At 50.8% G+C, this 20,751-nt stretch overlaps 1 protein-coding gene across 2 annotated transcripts in view; it reads left to right on the forward strand.

The window, feature by feature from the left end:
* The first annotated feature begins 1,136 nt into the window (after positions 1-1,136).
* LOC143517783 (shisa family member 6) overlaps positions 1,137-20,751 on the forward strand; it is an 82,154-nt gene continuing 62,539 nt past the window's right edge. For both annotated transcript variants that reach the window (XM_077010599.1, XM_077010600.1), the window contains exons 1-2: positions 1,137-1,238; positions 1,709-2,666. In XM_077010599.1, the coding sequence (XP_076866714.1) occupies positions 2,122-2,666 (545 nt within the window). In that variant the 5' untranslated portion in view covers positions 1,137-1,238; positions 1,709-2,121. The remainder of the gene's footprint in view (positions 1,239-1,708; positions 2,667-20,751) is intronic.

The following is a 20,751-nucleotide window of genomic DNA, read 5'->3' on the forward strand; positions in this document are numbered from 1 at the left end:
ATGGACGATTGCTCTTCCTGTTTGAACTGTTCGGCCGCGCCAGCTCCGAGTGGCAGGAAAGCACGAGCTCATTTGCGAGGCCTGTAGCCCGTGACGCGATGGAAGACACGAACGGATCAGACGCGGGTGTCTTTACGCGGGCCGCGCGCCATGTAGGTAGTGTCCAAGTGGGGACTCCGTTGCTTTTAAAATATTCCCGTTAAAGGGATCGAACCGGATTGCGGTTGTGTGACGTCTCACTCACGCGCAACATTTTGTTCCCTAACTGCGAAAGGCCATTATGCTCTCCCTCTCGCTCCCTCTCTATTCTTCTCTCTCCCTCTCTATCCTTCTCTCTCCTTCTCTCAGCCCAAGTATAGTTCTTTTTTAATAGCTTTCATAGTCTCGCTCGTCACTTCCTGGCATTCGTAATATCATTCTCACACTTGCCATTTCTTCTGTGCTGTCCAAACACTGCTTTCTTCAGCCTGCTGTTTTAAAGGTCACGTTGGATCAGATCAGCCGTCGTTTCAGCCCCGTTACCGAGACACGTTCTGCATTTAGGCCGCGCGCTGCCAGGTGCTTCCACAATCCACTTGCTCTAACGGGTCCTGCCTAAACCTTCTGCTGTGTACATTACCTGGAAATAACCAGCATCGAATTTCACAGTTATGCCAGTCTTTGCAGAATCGGAGCTTATAAACGATATGTCTTATACCAGTCCCAGATTACACCGCGATAATAAACGATGCTGGAGGAGTTGCTGCTTGTGTTGTGTGTTGTGTGATTTCTGTCTATAATACAATCAGTCTCGAACACCGTTGACCCCGTTCAGTCTATCAAACACCTCTGTCTGTGGGTGTGTAATAGGCGTGTGTGTAAATGGACCGCGGTCCGCTAACACAGTTCACAGCGTCTTGTACTGGTTGACAGAAGCATGTCAGTAATCCCGAGACATGACCGGGTGCGCGGCTACAAGGAACAATGATTTGTAATGAACTGTGGTATCTAACGTACTGGTGACGTACAAAGTCAGAGAGAGAGCGAGAGAGAGGGAGGAAGTGTGTGTGTGTGTGTGTGTGTGAGAGAGAGAGAGAGAGAGAGAGAGAGAGAGAGAGAGAGATAGAGAGAGAGAGAGAGCGAGTGAGAGAGAGATGCTGGTCGAAGCGGAGAGGAGTCCCTTTCTCTGTGTTGCTGTGCTGTGAACTTGTGGGGTCCACGGCGGAGATGGAGCTGCCCGGATTCGGACGCACCGGCCCGTAAGTGCGCCTTCCTTCCTTACGCATCGATCTTTGCACTTTTTTCTTGTTTTGGTTATTCTTGTATAAACAGCGAGCAAATGGGTTAAATGATAAATAAGTTCAAGGGTCCAATTTCCTTAACTGAACCGGTGTTGATGTAGTTATTAACGAGTTACTTTTCTCCAAATGCATATTTTTACATTATTCAATATTATTGTTATTAATCGGGAATTGGACGCTGTATGTGCGAGTTGGTCACTGCGCGCTACGGCGACCAGCGTGCTGTCCAGGGTCCTGAAATAATTTGACGGACTCTAACGGAATGCCTTCCGTCCCACTGTTTAGACGGAAAACATTAAAATTATCTTCTCCGCGGCAAGAATTCACCAAAGATGACGAACACAGAATTATTGTTAAAACAAGTTAATTAAACTTTATGAAACATGAAATGATTCAGTTGGGCTTTCCTCCGTCTCCCTTTCCCCAAGGCGAACAACACGCCAGGAGCAACCGCTTTGATCCCGAAGATGATTTCAGTGTCTAGCCAAGTTTAGTTTTCATGCTGAAACAACCAAATATAAACTTAGATTATCGCTCTGCCGGTGAAGTGACGTTTTGCCCGTCGACGCGAGGACTTCGAAAGATACAGAATGTGTGAAACGGTTAAGTTGCGATCGCTGACCTGCTCGTTGACCTGACCTTATAGCCACCTGTTCCGACGTGAGTAGAATGACATTAGCGGAGGCTGGCGCGAGGAGCAGGGCTGTGAAGATGAACCCTCGCGCACAGGCACCGGACCCGGCACGGCGTACGAGGAGCGCGCGCCGATTTTCTTGAAGAGACTACAAGGTTAAAAGTAAAATAACACTGCCGTATCCGGGAACGAACACGAGCCGAAGTCATGGGGATCCGACACCTTTTGTTACTCCTCATCTACTTAGACCCGCTGTGCGTACTCAGCACAGCCGTGAACAAGAAGAGCAGGAACGCGCCGAAGCGAACTCCGAAGGTAAAAGAGGTGAACAGCAGCGTGGCGCCCACGGCACCGCCACGGCGGGTCACGCAGCTCCACGCGCCCGCGGTTGGTGACCACGACACTTGTCTTGGCTACTACGACGTGAGCGGACAATATGACAAAGAATTCGCCTGCAACAACACCGACCACCGGTACTGCTGCGGGAGCTGCTTCCTGCGTTTCTGCTGTCCCGTGAAAGCCAAGCGCTTAGAACAGAAGGCTTGCACGAACTACAACACCCCAGACTGGATCAAAACGCAGCCGCCGTCTCCGGCGCCAACAGGTGACACGTACGATCCTGCACTGGATCAGACAAACACCACCGTCTACATCACCTGCGGCGTTATCGCCTTCATCATCATCCTCGGGATTTCGGTGAAAGTTGCCTACGACAAAGCCACGAGACCGCCGCAGGAAATGAACGTGCACAGGTGAGTGAAAGAGACGCGAACGTGCGCAGGTGAGCGAAAGAAACATTTTAGCAAACGCTCTTTGTGTGGTAAAACTAATACAGCGAGTGCAAATGAAACGTGATGCGTCTTATATATGAACTCGGGGTTTTAGAACAGCTGCTGAACAAACATTAAACGTAGCGCCGTTTTTCTTTACCGTTTCGTCTCACCGATGGCAGGTTTAACCCTCTGCTTTTGATTTTCATGGTCTGTATAAAGTATGAAACTCAAAGTCATTCACCCAGAATAGATCCCGAGGGAGAACTGGGCCTGCATTTGGGAAAGAGGTCGCGCTATATACAGCATAACCACCTGAAATCACTGTTCTGGGGAACTAAAAAATAGGCAGCTAATTTTGGCGTAGTTCAGACCCATAAACAGAGTGAAGCGAAGTGAAACGGAATCCTTTAGCCTGCGGAAGCCACGCCCACTCTCACACAAGCTCCTCGTGTCAGGGTGAAACGCGCGAGACATGGATGGATAATGATATTTGTCTCTACTGACTCACACACTCAATACAATCCCTTACTCCATCTGCCCTGAAAACGACAATAAATAAATAAATAAAATAAAAATAACTGCAGCTTTGTTGTAATCTAGAATCAGAACTGTTGAAGGTAATTATTCTAAAATTCTTAGAACAGGAAATGTGTCGAAATGTATAAAAGGAGAACTAAAGGTGGAATATAAAGGATGGAGACAGATGTTTCTGTCCATCTCTCTGTTAAGTGTGGCATTCTTGGGCTAAATAGGTTACTTCACATTTGCATGTTCCCTCTGCTAATGCTCGGCACTGCTGTACTCTCTGAGACACACATACACAGAGTCCAGCTGGCGTTCTCCACCTCTGTGGCTCTCTGTTAGGAGACAGAGATACGGGATATCAGGACAACGCAGGTTTATAAAGACATTCCCCAACTTTCATAACACAGGCAAACAGACAAAGTCTGATATCCAGGAGCCAGGGCACAGATCCAGACAGGGGTCCAGTAACAGACGGGCCAACACATCCAGACAGCAGGCCTGTGCAAAGCAGAGTAATCTAAAACAGACAAACCAGGGTTTGAAAACAACTGACACAACGTCAGAACATACGACACAGAAGGCTTAGACATGTAGGTAAACACATCAACACTTACAAACAAACAAACCGAACCTTCAGTATACTGGGAGGGGAGAATAAATTGAGGACAGGTGTGATCAAATAAGCAGAGGATTGGGGGAGTTGGAGTCTGTGATGGAGGTAGTATGTGAATTGCGAGGAACTGATGTAATACTCCTGTATAACATCTAATTTACAAGGCCAAGGAATGTCTGGTCTCAGATCAGCTGCTCTTCATAACGCAGTTCAGTGAACAAGCATTTTGCTGCTCCCTGGATGCCATGTTCATGACAACTAAAGCAGGCAAGGCAGACTGGAGAAATAGGCCACCTAATACAGCTCAGTGCAACCTGCTCCAGCCCCATAGAATAGCACACAGGCATACAGCACAATGCACAGCTCCATAGTCCAACACAACCTCACAGTCCAGCACAACCACATCATCCAGCACAACCTCATAGTCCAGCATAACTTCATCATCCAGCACAACCTCATCATCCAGCACAATCTCACAGTCTAACACAACCTCATCATCCAGCAAAGGATCACAGTCCAGCACAACCCTATCATCCAGCACAACCTCACAGTCCAACACAACCTCACAGTCCAGCACAACCTCACAGTCCAGCACAACCTCACAGTCCAGCACAACCTCATCATCCAGCACAACCTCACAGTCCAGCACAAACTCACAGTCCAGCACAACCTCACAGTCCAGCACAAACTCACATTCCAGCACAACCTCACAGTCCAGCACAACCTCATCATCCAGCATAACCTCACAGTCCAGCACAACCTCATCATCCAGCACAACCTCACAGTCCAGTACAACCTCACAGTCCAGCACAACCTCACAGTCCAGCACAACCTCATCATCTAGCACAACCTCATCATCCAGCACAACCTCACAGTCCAGCACAACCTCATAGTCCAGCACAACCTCATAGTCCAGCATAACCTCACAGTCTAACACAACCTCACAGTCCAACACAACCTCATCATCCAGCACAGGATCACAGTCCAGCACAACCTCACAGTCCAGCACAACCTCACAGTCCTGCACAACCTCACAGTCCAACACAACCTCACAGTCCAGCACAACCTCATCATCCAGCACAACCTCACAGTCCAGTACAACCTCACAGTCCAACACAACCTCACAGTTCAGCACAACCACATCATCCAGCACAACCTCATCATCCAGCACAACCTCCCAGTCCAGCACAGCCTCACAGTCCAGCACAACCTCATCATCTAGCACAACCTCATCATCCAGCACAACCTCACAGTCCAGCACAACCTCATAGTCCAGCACAACCTCATAGTCCAGCATAACCTCACAGTCTAACACAACCTCACAGTCCAACACAACCTCATCATCCAGCACAGGATCACAGTCCAGCACAACCTCACAGTCCTGCACAACCTCACAGTCCAACACAACCTCACAGTCCAGCACAACCTCACAGTCCAACACACCTCATCATCCAGCACAGGATCACAGTCCAGCACAACCTCACAGTCCAACACAACCTCATCATCCAGCACAGGCTCACAGTCCAGCACAACCTCATTATCCAGCAGAGGCTCATAGTCTAGCACTACCTCACAGTCTAGCACAACCTCATTATCCAGCACAGGCTCATAGTCTAGCACTACCTCACAGTCTAGCACAACCTCACAGTCCAACAAAACCTCATTATCCAGCACAGGCTCACAGTCCAGCACAACCTCATCATCCAACACAACCTCATTATCCAGCACAGGCTCATAGTCTAGCACTACCTCACAGTCTAGCACAACCTCACGGTCCAACACAACCTCACAGTCCACCACAGGCTCACAGTCCAGCACAACCTCACAGTCAAGCACAGGGTCATAGCCAGCACTGTCCAGCAAAGCTCCATGTTACACCCCAGTCCCACCCACCCCAGCACAGCTCAACAGCCTTGTCCACTCAAACAGAGCACAAAGCCCCACACAGTCCTACACAACACCACTCAACCCAACACAAAGCCCCACACAGTCCTGCACACCACTCAACCCAACACAAAGCCCCACACAGTCCTGCACAACACCACTCAACCCAACACAAAGCCCCACACAGTCCTGCACAATACCACTCAACCCAACACAAAGCCCCACACAGTCCTGCACACCACTCACCCCAACACAAAGCCCCATACAGTCCAAGACGAACACCACTCAACCCAACACTGCCCCACAGCCCCGCCCAGTCCAACACAGCATTGCCCCTCCCAACAGTCCTGCTCTAGTGCTGGGGTAGTTCTAGGTCAGAGATGTTCATTCTGCTGAGCTCCCAGTAATAGCCACATGGCGTGAGTAGTCCAGTGTCTTAGGTGTCATTTTAATACCTCAAGCACAATTACTTCTTTCTGTTGCCAACAAACTCAATTAAGATTTTGGTTCATAAAGGGTTCAGCTATTGCTCTGTTGAGTTTAGGGCCACTGTCCTCATCATGGGTCCTGGTGTGCGTAAAGACCAGCAGGGCAAACAGCGCCCCCTTTTGCTCATAGTTGTGCATTGCAGGAACCTGGTGTGGTTGGAAGGTGGTAATCTGGGGTTCTACCATGTGTCAGATGGTGTGTGCGTAGGCGTGGCACTGGGCCTGGATCTGCTGTGGAGACTGCAGAGGGACCGATATGTGAGACCCAGTCATGAGCACGTGTTTCTGCTAAGGCTGCGGCTGCAGGGAACTCTGGGAAGGCCGCTGTTCAACGCAGTGCAAGAAACACGATGCCTGACTGTCTGAATGCTTTTCATAGATGATGGAGAGCAGGTCAGGCTCTCTGGTGTAGCTGCATCTTCAGAGGTCCTGACTCATCACCATTAGTATCTGAGCTGCTACACACACAGAGGGCAGTAACTACACACTACAGTACTCACCTGCTTCTCTCTCCACACCCATGTCATGGTGCAGCAGGACTGTGGGGGGTATCAGGGGTGAAGCAGCCTCATAACCTGCCCCCTGCTGGACCTGCTAGCAAGGTAGAACTTCCGAGATGAACCCAGATGTGGAGGAGCATGGGAAGAGAAAAGAGGCCAAGGAGGAGAGAGAAGAAGAAGAAGAGGGTGTGGACCAGAGGAGTGGGGGGTGGGGAGAAGACAGCAGGGACACTTTGGAAGAACGTGGAGAACACTTGGAGGTGACATAGGGGAGGAAGAGCACACCTACATTCACCTGCACACACCTGCACACAGGTGGGCTTCTCTGCATTCAGTACCACTTGCCTGATTCTCTGTACAGGTAGGAAGTGTTTGTCAGCACAGCACCTCACGGTGGCTGGAAGGGGCGTGGCAGGTGGAGAGGTACTGCTCACATACCTGTAGCTGTATCAAATAATCTCAAAGGCTCAGTGTGTACCCATGGGTGGATGCCAACAGTGTTGCCAGACTGACAGCATGAGTGTGTGTGTGTGTGTGTGTGTGTGTATATGTGTGTGTGTATGTGCGCGTGTGTGTGTGTGTTTTACGTGTGTGTACACACAGCTGAGATGAGCTCATTTGTAAGGTGTAAATGTTTGTGATATTCTCTTCCCTGTGAAGGCTGTGCTAGAACCCTGTGCATTCTTAATGGTAATAAGAGGCTTTGAGTGAGCCCGAGTTTAGGCTAAGATGCTTTTGCTTTGGAGTGAGACATTAGGAGAATCAATACAAGCCCTCTCCCCTGTCCTCAGTAGAGCTGTAGTAGATTACCATCCCCAAAGACTAGGACGCTTTACTAGTATTGCAGTGTTTCATCAGAGCTTGACCCCAGATACCCAAGAAGGGTACACAGATGAACCTTTATGTCGTCCGTGACATTGTTTTGTTGAAGATTTGGACAACGCGAGCAGGAAGCTGCTGTCCTCTGCATTGGGTGAAAGGTCCTCAACTTTACTCACTCTGTTTTTGACAAATGGTCCTCAACTGTATTGACTCTGATTCTGGATGTTTCATAAAAAACATGGGGGGACGCCTGATTGCTGATTGAGTCCTGCTGTTTTCTGTGCTAGTGATTTGTCTTATTTGCCCTGGTTCACGGGGAACGGCAGGTTTTAGAGTTGCTCCCGCACTACTTTGTTAACATCAGAAGTCCTACATCTCCTACATCTCCTACATCTCTGCACCACCGTGATGCACTGACCCAGTAAGCTGTGAATCCTGAAACAGCAGGTCACTTCAGCCATGACAGGATTCACTAACACGCAATAATCACAACACACCACACTCAACATCACCTCCCTCAACACACACCACACTCAACATCACCTCCCTCAACACACACCACACTCAACATCACCTCCCCCTACACACACCACACTCAACATCACCTCCCTCTAAACACACACCACACTCAACACCACCTCCCTCAACACACCACACTCAACATCACCTCCCCCTACACACACCACACTCAACATCACCTCCCCCTACACACACCACACTCAACATCACCTCCCTCAACACACACCACACTCAACATCACCTCCCCCTACACACACCACACTCAACATCACCTCCCTCTAAACACACACCACACTCAACACCACCTCCCTCAACACACCACACTCAACATCACCTCCCCCTACACACATCACACTCAACATCACCTCCCCTACACACCACACTCAACACCACCTCCCTCAACACACACCACACTCATCACCTCCCCCTACACACCACACTCAACATCACCTCCCTCTAAACACACACCACACTCAACATCACCTCCCTCAACACACACCACACTCAACATCACCTCCCCTACACACCACACTCAACATCACCTCCCTCAACACACATCACACTCAACATCACCTCCCTCAACACACACCACACTCAACATCACCTCCCCCTACACACACCACACTCAACATCACCTCCCCTACACACACCACACTCAACATCACCTCCCCCTACACACACCACACTCAACATCACCTCCCTCTAAACACACACCACACTCAACACCACCTCCCTCAACACACACCACACTCAACATCACCTCCCCCTACACACACCACCCTCAACATCACCTCCCCTACACACACCACACTCAACATCACCTCCCCCTACACACACCACACTCAACATTACCTCCCCTACACACACCACACTCAACATCACCTCCCCCTACACACACCACAATCAACATCACCTCCCCCTACACACACCACACTCAACATCACCTCCCCTACACACACCACACTCAACATCACCTCCCCTACACACACCACACTCAACATCACCTCCCTCAACACACACCACACTCAACATCACCTCCCCCTACACACACCACACTCAACATCACCTCCCCCTACACACACCACACTCAACATCACCTCCCTCAACACACCACACTCAACATCACCTCCCTCAACACACACCACACTCAACATCACCTCCCCCTACACACACCACACTCATCATCACCTCCCCCTACACACCACACTCAACATCACCTCCCTCAACACACATCACACTCAACATCACCTCCCTCAACACACACCACACTCAACATCACCTCCCCTACACACACCACACTCAACATCACCTCCCCCTACACACACCACACTCAACATCACCTCCCTCTAAACACACACCACACTCAACACCACCTCCCTCAACACACACCACACTCAACACCACCTCCCCCTACACACACCACACTCAACATCACCTCCCCCTACACACACCACACTCAACATCACCTCCCCCTACACACACCACACTCAACATCACCTCCCCTACACACCACACTCAACATCACCTCCCTCAACACACACCACACTCAACATCACCTCCCTCAACACCACACTCAACATCACCTCCCTCAACACACACCACACTCAACATCACCTCCCCTTACACACACCACACTCAACATCACCTCCCCCTACACACACCACACTCAACATCACCTCCCTCAACACACACCACACTCAACATCACCTCCCTCAACACACACCACACTCATCACCTCCCCCTACACACCACACTCAAAATCACCTCCCTCTAAACACACACCACACTCAACATCACCTCCCTCAACACACATCACACTCAACATCACCTCCCTCAACACACACCACACTCAACATCACCTCCCTCAACACACACCACACTCAACACCACCTCCCTCAACACACCACACTCAACATCACCTCCCCCTACACACACCACACTCAACATCACCTCCCCCTACACACACCACACTCAACATCACCTCCCTCAACACACACCACACTCAACATCACCTCCCCCTACACACACCACACTCAACATCACCTCCCTCTAAACACACACCACACTCAACACCACCTCCCTCAACACACCACACTCAACATCACCTCCCCCTACACACATCACACTCAACATCACCTCCCCTACACACCACACTCAACATCACCTCCCCCTACACACATCACACTCAACATCACCTCCCCTACACACCACACTCAACACCACCTCCCTCAACACACACCACACTCATCACCTCCCCCTACACACCACACTCAACATCACCTCCCTCTAAACACACACCACACTCAACATCACCTCCCCCTACACACACCACCCTCAACATCACCTCCCCCTACACACACCACACTCAACATCACCTCCCTCAACACACCACACTCAACATCACCTCCCCTACACACACCACACTCAACATCACCTCCCTCAACACACACCACACTCAACATCACCTCCCCCTACACACACCACACTCAACATCACCTCCCCCTACACACACCACACTCAACATCACCTCCCCCTACACACACCACACTCAACATTACCTCCCCTACACACACCACACTCAACATCACCTCCCTCAACACACACCACACTCAACATCACCTCCCTCTAAACACACACCACACTCAACATCACCTCCCCCTACACACACCACACTCAACATCACCTCCCTCAACAGACACCACACTCAACATCACCTCCCTCTAAACACACACCACACTCAACACCACCTCCCTCAACACACCACACTCAACATCACCTCCCTCAACACACATCACACTCAACATCACCTCCCTCAACTCACACCACACTCAACATCACCTCCCCATACACACACCACACTCAACATCACCTCCCCTACACACACCACACTCAACATCACCTCCCTCAACACACACCACACTCAACATCACCTCCCTCAACACCACACTCAACATCACCTCCCCCTACACACACCACACTCAACATCACCTCTCCTACACACACCACACTCAACATCACCTCCCTCAACACACCACTCAACATCACCTCCCCCTACACACACCACACTCAACATCACCTCCCCCTACACACACCACACTCAACATCACCTCCCCCTACACACACCACACTCAACATCACCTCCCTCAACACACACCACACTCAACATCACCTCCCTCAACACACCACTCAACATCACCTCCCTCAACACACACCACACTCAACATCACCTCCCCCTACACACACCACACTCAACATCACCTCCCTCAACACACACCACACTCAACACCACCTCCCTCTACACACACCACACTTAACATCACCTCCCCCTACACACACCACAATCAACATCACCTCCCCCTACACACACCACACTCAACATCACCTCCCTCTAAACACACACCACACTCAACATCACCTCCCTCAACACACACCACACTCAACATCACCTCCCTCTAAACACACATCACACTCAACATCACCTCCCTCAACACACATCACACTCAACATCACCTCCCTCAACACACACCACACTCAACATCACCTCCCCCTACACACACCACACTCAACATCACCTCCCCTACACACACCACACTCAACATCACCTCCCCCTACACACACCACCCTCAACATCACCTCCCCCTACACACACCACACTCAACATCACCTCCCTCAACACACCACACTCAACATCACCTCCCCTACACACACCACACTCAACATCACCTCCCTCAACACACACCACCCTCAACATCACCTCCCCCTACACACACCACACTCAACATCACCTCCCTCAACACACCACACTCAACATCACCTCCCCTACACACACCACACTCAACATGACCTCCCTCAACACACACCACACTCAACATCACCTCCCCCTACACACACCACACTCAACATCACCTCCCTCAACACACCACACTCAACATCACCTCCCTCTAAACACACACCACACTCAACACCACCTCTCTCAACACACCACACTCAACATCACCTCCCTCAACACACATCACACTCAACATCACCTCCCTCAACACACACCACACTCAACATCACCTCCCCCTACACACCACACTCAACATCACCTCCCCTACACACACCACACTCAACATCACCTCCCCCTACACACACCACACTCAACATCACCTCCCTCTAAACACACACCACACTCAACACCACCTCCCTCAACACACACCACACTCAACATCACCTCCCCCTACACACACCACCTTCAACATCACCTCCCCCTACACACACCACACTCAACATCACCTCCCTCTAAACACACACCACACTCAACACCACCTCCCTCAACACACACCACACTCAACATCACCTCCCTCTAAACACACACCACACTCAACATCACCTCCCTCAACACACATCACACTCAACATCACCTCCCTCAACACACACCACACTCAACATCACCTCCCCCTACACACACCACACTCAACATCACCTCCCTCAACACACCACACTCAACATCACCTCCCCTACACACACCACACTCAACATCACCTCCCCCTACACACACCACCCTCAACATCACCTCCCCCTACACACACCACACTCAACATCACCTCCCTCAACACACCACACTCAACATCACCTCCCCCTACACACACCACACTCAACATCACCTCCCTCAACAGACACCACACTCAACATCACCTCCCTCTAAACACACACCACACTCAACACCACCTCCCTCAACACACCACACTCAACATCACCTCCCTCAACACACATCACACTCAACATCACCTCCCTCAACTCACACCACACTCAACATCACCTCCCCATACACACACCACACTCAACATCACCTCCCCTACACACACCACACTCAACATCACCTCCCTCAACACACACCACACTCAACATCACCTCCCTCAACACCACACTCAACATCACCTCCCCCTACACACACCACACTCAACATCACCTCTCCTACACACACCACACTCAACATCACCTCCCTCAACACACCACTCAACATCACCTCCCCCTACACACACCACACTCAACATCACCTCCCCCTACACACACCACACTCAACATCACCTCCCCCTACACACACCACACTCAACATCACCTCCCTCAACACACACCACACTCAACATCACCTCCCTCAACACACCACTCAACATCACCTCCCTCAACACACACCACACTCAACATCACCTCCCCCTACACACACCACACTCAACATCACCTCCCTCAACACACACCACACTCAACACCACCTCCCTCTACACACACCACACTTAACATCACCTCCCCCTACACACACCACAATCAACATCACCTCCCCCTACACACACCACACTCAACATCACCTCCCTCTAAACACACACCACACTCAACATCACCTCCCTCAACACACACCACACTCAACATCACCTCCCTCTAAACACACATCACACTCAACATCACCTCCCTCAACACACATCACACTCAACATCACCTCCCTCAACACACACCACACTCAACATCACCTCCCCCTACACACACCACACTCAACATCACCTCCCCTACACACACCACACTCAACATCACCTCCCCCTACACACACCACCCTCAACATCACCTCCCCCTACACACACCACACTCAACATCACCTCCCTCAACACACCACACTCAACATCACCTCCCCTACACACACCACACTCAACATCACCTCCCTCAACACACACCACCCTCAACATCACCTCCCCCTACACACACCACACTCAACATCACCTCCCTCAACACACCACACTCAACATCACCTCCCCTACACACACCACACTCAACATGACCTCCCTCAACACACACCACACTCAACATCACCTCCCCCTACACACACCACACTCAACATCACCTCCCTCAACACACCACACTCAACATCACCTCCCTCTAAACACACACCACACTCAACACCACCTCTCTCAACACACCACACTCAACATCACCTCCCTCAACACACATCACACTCAACATCACCTCCCTCAACACACACCACACTCAACATCACCTCCCCCTACACACCACACTCAACATCACCTCCCCTACACACACCACACTCAACATCACCTCCCCCTACACACACCACACTCAACATCACCTCCCTCTAAACACACACCACACTCAACACCACCTCCCTCAACACACACCACACTCAACATCACCTCCCCCTACACACACCACCTTCAACATCACCTCCCCCTACACACACCACACTCAACATCACCTCCCTCTAAACACACACCACACTCAACACCACCTCCCTCAACACACACCACACTCAACATCACCTCCCTCTAAACACACACCACACTCAACATCACCTCCCTCAACACACATCACACTCAACATCACCTCCCTCAACACACACCACACTCAACATCACCTCCCCCTACACACACCACACTCAACATCACCTCCCTCAACACACCACACTCAACATCACCTCCCCTACACACACCACACTCAACATCACCTCCCCCTACACACACCACCCTCAACATCACCTCCCCCTACACACACCACACTCAACATCACCTCCCTCAACACACCACACTCAACATCACCTCCCCTACACACACCACACTCAACATCACCTCCCTCAACACACACCACACTCAACACCACCTCCCCCTACACACACCACACTCAACATCACCTCCCCCTACACACACCACACTCAACATCACCTCCCCCTACACACATCACATTCAACATTACCTCCCCTACACACACCACACTCAACATCACCTCCCTCAACACACCACACTCAACATCACCTCCCTCAACACACACCACACTCAACATCACCTCCCTCTAAACACACACCACACTCAACATCACCTCCCCCTACACACACCACACTCAACATCACCTCCCTCAACACACACCACACTCAACATCACCTCCCTCTAAACACACACCACACTCAACACCACCTCCCTCAACACACCACACTCAACATCACCTCCCTCAACACACATCACACTCAACATCACCTCCCCCTACACACACCACACTCAACATCACCTCCCCTACACACACCACACTCAACATCACCTCCCCCTACACACACCACACTCAACATCACCTCCCTCTAAACACACACCACACTCAACACCACCTCCCTCAACACACACCACACTCAACATCACCTCCCCCTACACACACCACCCTCAACATCACCTCCCCCTACACACACCACACTCAACATCACCTCCCTCTAAACACACACCACACTCAACACCACCTCCCTCAACACACACCACACTCAACATCACCTCCCCTACACACACCACACTCAACATCACCTCCCCCTACACACACCACACTCAACATCACCTCCCCCTACACACACCACACTCAACATCACCTCCCCTACACACATCACACTCAACATCACCTCCCTCAACACACCACACTCAACATCACCTCCCTCAACACACACCACACTCAACATCACCTCCCCCTACACACACCACACTCAACACCACCTCCCCTACACACATCACACTCAACATCACCTCCCTCAACACACCACACTCAACATCACCTCCCTCAACACACACCACACTCAACATCACCTCCCCCTACACACACCACACTCAACATCACCTCCCTCAACACACACCACACTCAACATCACCTCCCTCAACACACACCACACTCAACATCACCTCCCCCTACACACACCACACTCAACATCACCTCCCTCTACACACACCACACTCAACATCACCTCCCTCAACACACACCACACTCAACATCACCTCCCCCTACACACACCACACTCAACATCACCTCCCCTACACACACCACACTCAACATCACCTCCCCCTACACACACCACACTCAACATCACCTCCCTCTAAACACACACCACACTCAACATCACCTCCCCCTACACACACCACACTCAACATCACCTCCCTCAACACACACCACACTCAACATCACCTCCCCTACACACACCACACTCAACATCACCTCCCTCTACACACACCACACTCAACATCACCTCCCTCAACACACACCACACTCAACAACACCTCCCCCTACACACACCACACTCAACATCACCTCCCCTACACACACCACACTCAACATCACCTCCCCCTACACACACCACACTCAACATCACCTCCCTCTAAACACACACCACACTCAACATCACCTCCCCTACACACACCACACTCAACATTACCTCCCCCTACACACACCACACTCAACATCACCTCCCTCTAAACACACACCACACTCAACATCACCTCCCCCTACACACCACACTCAACATCACCTCCCTCAACACACACCACACTCAACATCACCTCCCCCTACACACACCACACTCAACATCACCTCCCTCAACACACACCACACTCAACATCACCTCCCCCTACACACACCACACTCAACATCACCTCCCTCAACACACACCACACTCAACATCACCTCCCTCAACACACACCACACTCAACATCACCACCCCCTACACACCACACTCAACATCACCTCCCCCTAAACACACCACACTCAACATCACCTCCCTCAACACACACCACACTCAACATCACCTCCCTCAACACACACCACACTCAATATCACCACCCCCTACACACACCACACTCAACATCACCTGCCCCTACACACACCACACTCAACATCACCTCCCTCAACACACATCACACTCAACATCACTTACACCTGCACCACCTACACCTGCACCATCTACACCTGCACCGCCTACACCTGCACCGCCTACACCTGAACCACCTACACCTGCATCACTTACACCTGCACCATCTACACCTGCATCACTTACACCTGCACCATCTACACCTGCATCACCTACACTTGAACCACCTACACCCACAGTTTCCCAGGTGACCTCTGGCCCCCTGGCGTGCGGAAGCATTGCCAGAATGTTGGTGTGCAGCAGTGTGTGTGAGGAGACCCCATTGAGGGAGGAGCTGGGTGTGGGGCTCCCGGGGCCTGCAGGCAGCTCTCTGGGCCACGCTGGAGCTCTCTGGGCCACGCTGGAGCTCTCTGGGCCACGCAGGCGCTCTCTGGGCCACGCTGGAGCTCTCTGGGCCACGCTGGAGCTCTCTGGGCCATGCGGGCGCTCTCTGGGCCACGCTGAAGCTCTCTGGGCCACGCTGGAGCTCTCTGGGCCATGTTGGAGCTCTCTCATGCTTCTCCAACGAGACGTGTGCACGCGGCTCCTCTACTGGCCAAGGCAGCATACAGCTGCAGAAACAGGGCGGCCTGCTTTCACGACTCCTCTCATAACACCACAGGCTTAAAGACTCTTCCGGAACCTTTTACACACACAGTTAAATCAGCACAAAGGTTTGGGGCTCCTGACCCTTCGGCAAGACACATTACATGGGCTTGGAAAGTTGATAATCACATAGCTCTTTTACACACACACACACACACTTTATATATAAGACTGTATATTTCGAGCGTTCTCCTCTTGAGCGTATTAAGACTCGGGTATAATTGGCGGTGTGGTTAGTGTCATCATGCCATCATTAGCCATCGTGCACCAGCCCCACTACAAGACTGATACTGCACCTGCAGAAAGGCATTCTGGGAGTTGCCTTTATTTCTTTTTCCTGATGGAAGCACATGCTGTGCCAGACACCGTAAGCCCTGACAACCGTGCGCTCCCATAATGAGCTGAGCGTGGGATTAACCAGCCCACCTCTTCTCCAGATGTGGGTTTATTGATGGGCGGCCGGCCGGAAGTCCCGGCCGGAAGTCCACAGCGCTGGAGAACCTGCCTCCATGGGGCAGGGGTGACCTTGAGTGGTATGATGTAAGCCCAGAGGAATCATGGGTGATCTGAGCATGCTGTATTGATCAGCACCCTCACACCCCACACACACACACACACACACACACCACACACATGTGTGCAGCGACACCAACACACACTCAGATGCTCCCATGAAACCTGAATACTATGTGTGACAGAGAGGTAGAGAGTAAACAAGTGACAGTGAGACAGAGAGAGTGAGAGAAAGAGAGAGAGAGAGATGGAAGCTCTTTTTCCAGGAAGAAGTTCATGCTCTTGAGTTTACTGACTTCAAAGACAAATGCCATGCAAATGTGGCCCTTCTGGCTCCGCCTCCTCCCTCATTATTGATGGCATTTACCAAAGGCCAGACTCATATCCACGTACCTGCAGGGGGACATCCATGGAGTGATGCCTTCATCAGACCAGCGTATCAGACCAGCGTATCATACCAGTGTATCAGACCAGCATATCAGACCAGCATACCATACCAGCGTATCAGACCAGTGTGTCAGACCAGCATATCAGACCAGCATACCACACCAGCGTATTAGACAAGTTTATCAGCCCAGCATATCATTCCAGTGTATCAGATCAGCGTATTAGACCAGTGTATCAGACCAGCGTACCATACCAGTGTATCAGATCAGCATATTAGACACGCGTATCAGACCAGCGTATCAGATCAGCATATGAGACCAGTGTATCAGACCAGCGCATTAGACCAGCGTATTAGACCAGCAAGACTCTGCATTCACAACTGCATGAACTTGGGGTTTTTTCACCCCAAGGAGGAAGCCGGTGTTCTCTTAGAAATGGTGTCTTAATGACAGATGTATCTGTGATTGACCTGTCAGACTAATACACTGAATAAGAATTGAACAGAATAAAATGATTAAAAGGGTGTTTAAACAGACAGACAAAGGGTATGCAGTGTAGACAGGACAGACAGACAGGACAGGCAGACAGGACAGGCAGACAGCACAGACAGACAGGTCAGGCAGACAGGACAGGCAGACAGCACAGACAGACAGACAGGTCAGGCAGACCAGTGTATCTGCCTGCCAGTGTATCTGCCTGCAGACCAGTGTATCAGCAACCTGAACAGAAAGACCTGGAGCCATAGTGCAAGATTGCTGAAAGTAGTGGGTGTGAGATTAGACACACGATCCGATTAGAAGGATGAAGATGGAACCAGTGAGCCTCCAGTAAGCTGAACTGGACCTGGAACTGGGCTGTGGGTGCAGCTGGCACGTGTGAAGTTCATTAATCTTCTGTATTTAGTGATACATATAGGGTTACTTCACCATATTAGAATGTATAAATTTATCTTCAGTCACCCATATCATTAAAAATAAAATAGTTCACAACATCCATGGCATTAAAACATTGATTTTATCACATAAACCTGAGAATTCAGCATTTCCATTGCCAAAAAATGACCTTTCATAAGTGCTCCAGGTGGCCTTGTGCTCCGCACACCACCCGACTGATGGTGATGGTTCAGACTGTGAATGGAGACGATGGAATGTGTTCTTTATTAGGTTCGATGTCTTTTTTATGAGCAGTCTCTGAACAAATCTTCAATATGTTTTTGATCTCTTCCCACTAATTTACAGCCATTTCCGAGGAGCTTTCCGCTTAAATTCCCAAACCATGCTGCAGTATTGTAACACGCGATGTGAACCACACGCTAGTGCTGCAGTATTGTAACACACGATGTGAACCACACGCTAGTGCTGCAGTATTGTAACACGCGATGTGAACCACACGCTAGTGCTGCAGTATTGTAACACGCGATGTGAACCACACGCTAGCGCTGCAGTATTGTAACACGCGATGTGAACCACACGCTAGTGCTGCAGTATTGTAACACGCGATGTGAACCACACGCTAGTGCTGCAGTATTGTAACACGCGATGTGAACCACACGCTAGTGCTGCAGTATTGTAACACGCGATGTGAACCACACGCTAGTGCTGCAGTATTGTAACACGCGATGTGAACCACACACTAGTGCTGCAGTATTGTAACTCTCCGCCTGTATTGGTGGACCCTTAATCTCCACCCATGGCTCCATGACATCACCTCTAAGAAACGAAGAGCAGGTTTCCAGATTTTAGAGGTTTGTGTAGTTACCTGGATACCTGCATAGGTGATAACACACACCTGTTGGGCGGGGGGGATCACTATTGGTGGCCAACATTGTGGATATCACTCCAGTCTCTCTCCTGAGCCAAAGGCGTGTCCCTCCGTTCAACCAATCAGGCGCTACAGTTGAACGTGTGTCATCACTGTATTGAACACACAGGAGTGTAGAGTACGTGCCCGTGTGTGGGTAACGGCCCAGTTGGCCAGTGCTCTGCACAGCTGTGCTGTCTGCTGTTCCTCACGCTGCTTCACACGCACGTCGGCCTGCTGGACTGGAGCTGAGGGTCCAGCTTCTCCTGGAAGTGGAAGTTCATCTCCAGAAGGTCCAGGAGGTCCAGGAGGGTGGAACTGTGCCTTCATCTAGTTGGCTCAGCTGAGTGAGCTCTCCGTTCAGTTGATGGCGGTGTTGGTTGAACACTCTACCTCCTGCACCATCTGGACCTGCAGCTTTTAAAAACACGGCATTGTCAAAGAAGACTGCACACCTCTTTAACGGCTCACTCTGATAAAACATCTTAAGATGCATGAGGAATGGTAATTTCACAATCCAGGCCGAGGTTTTTATAGTCTGACCTTGTCCATTTTATAGACTTCTGGATGCAGGCGGCGTTGACCACTGCTGGAGACACGTCAGCTGCTCAGATCTGCTCCGCTCTGCTCCTGTGCTTGATGGCACGTAATGTGCTGACAGTCACTGAGCCCATAATGAGACAGCACCATCACCAGCTTTAATATGTATTAGTGAGGGAGT

Source organism: Brachyhypopomus gauderio, chromosome 6 (genome assembly GCF_052324685.1).
Source record: "Brachyhypopomus gauderio isolate BG-103 chromosome 6, BGAUD_0.2, whole genome shotgun sequence".
Classification (NCBI taxonomy): Eukaryota; Metazoa; Chordata; class Actinopteri; order Gymnotiformes; family Hypopomidae; genus Brachyhypopomus; species Brachyhypopomus gauderio.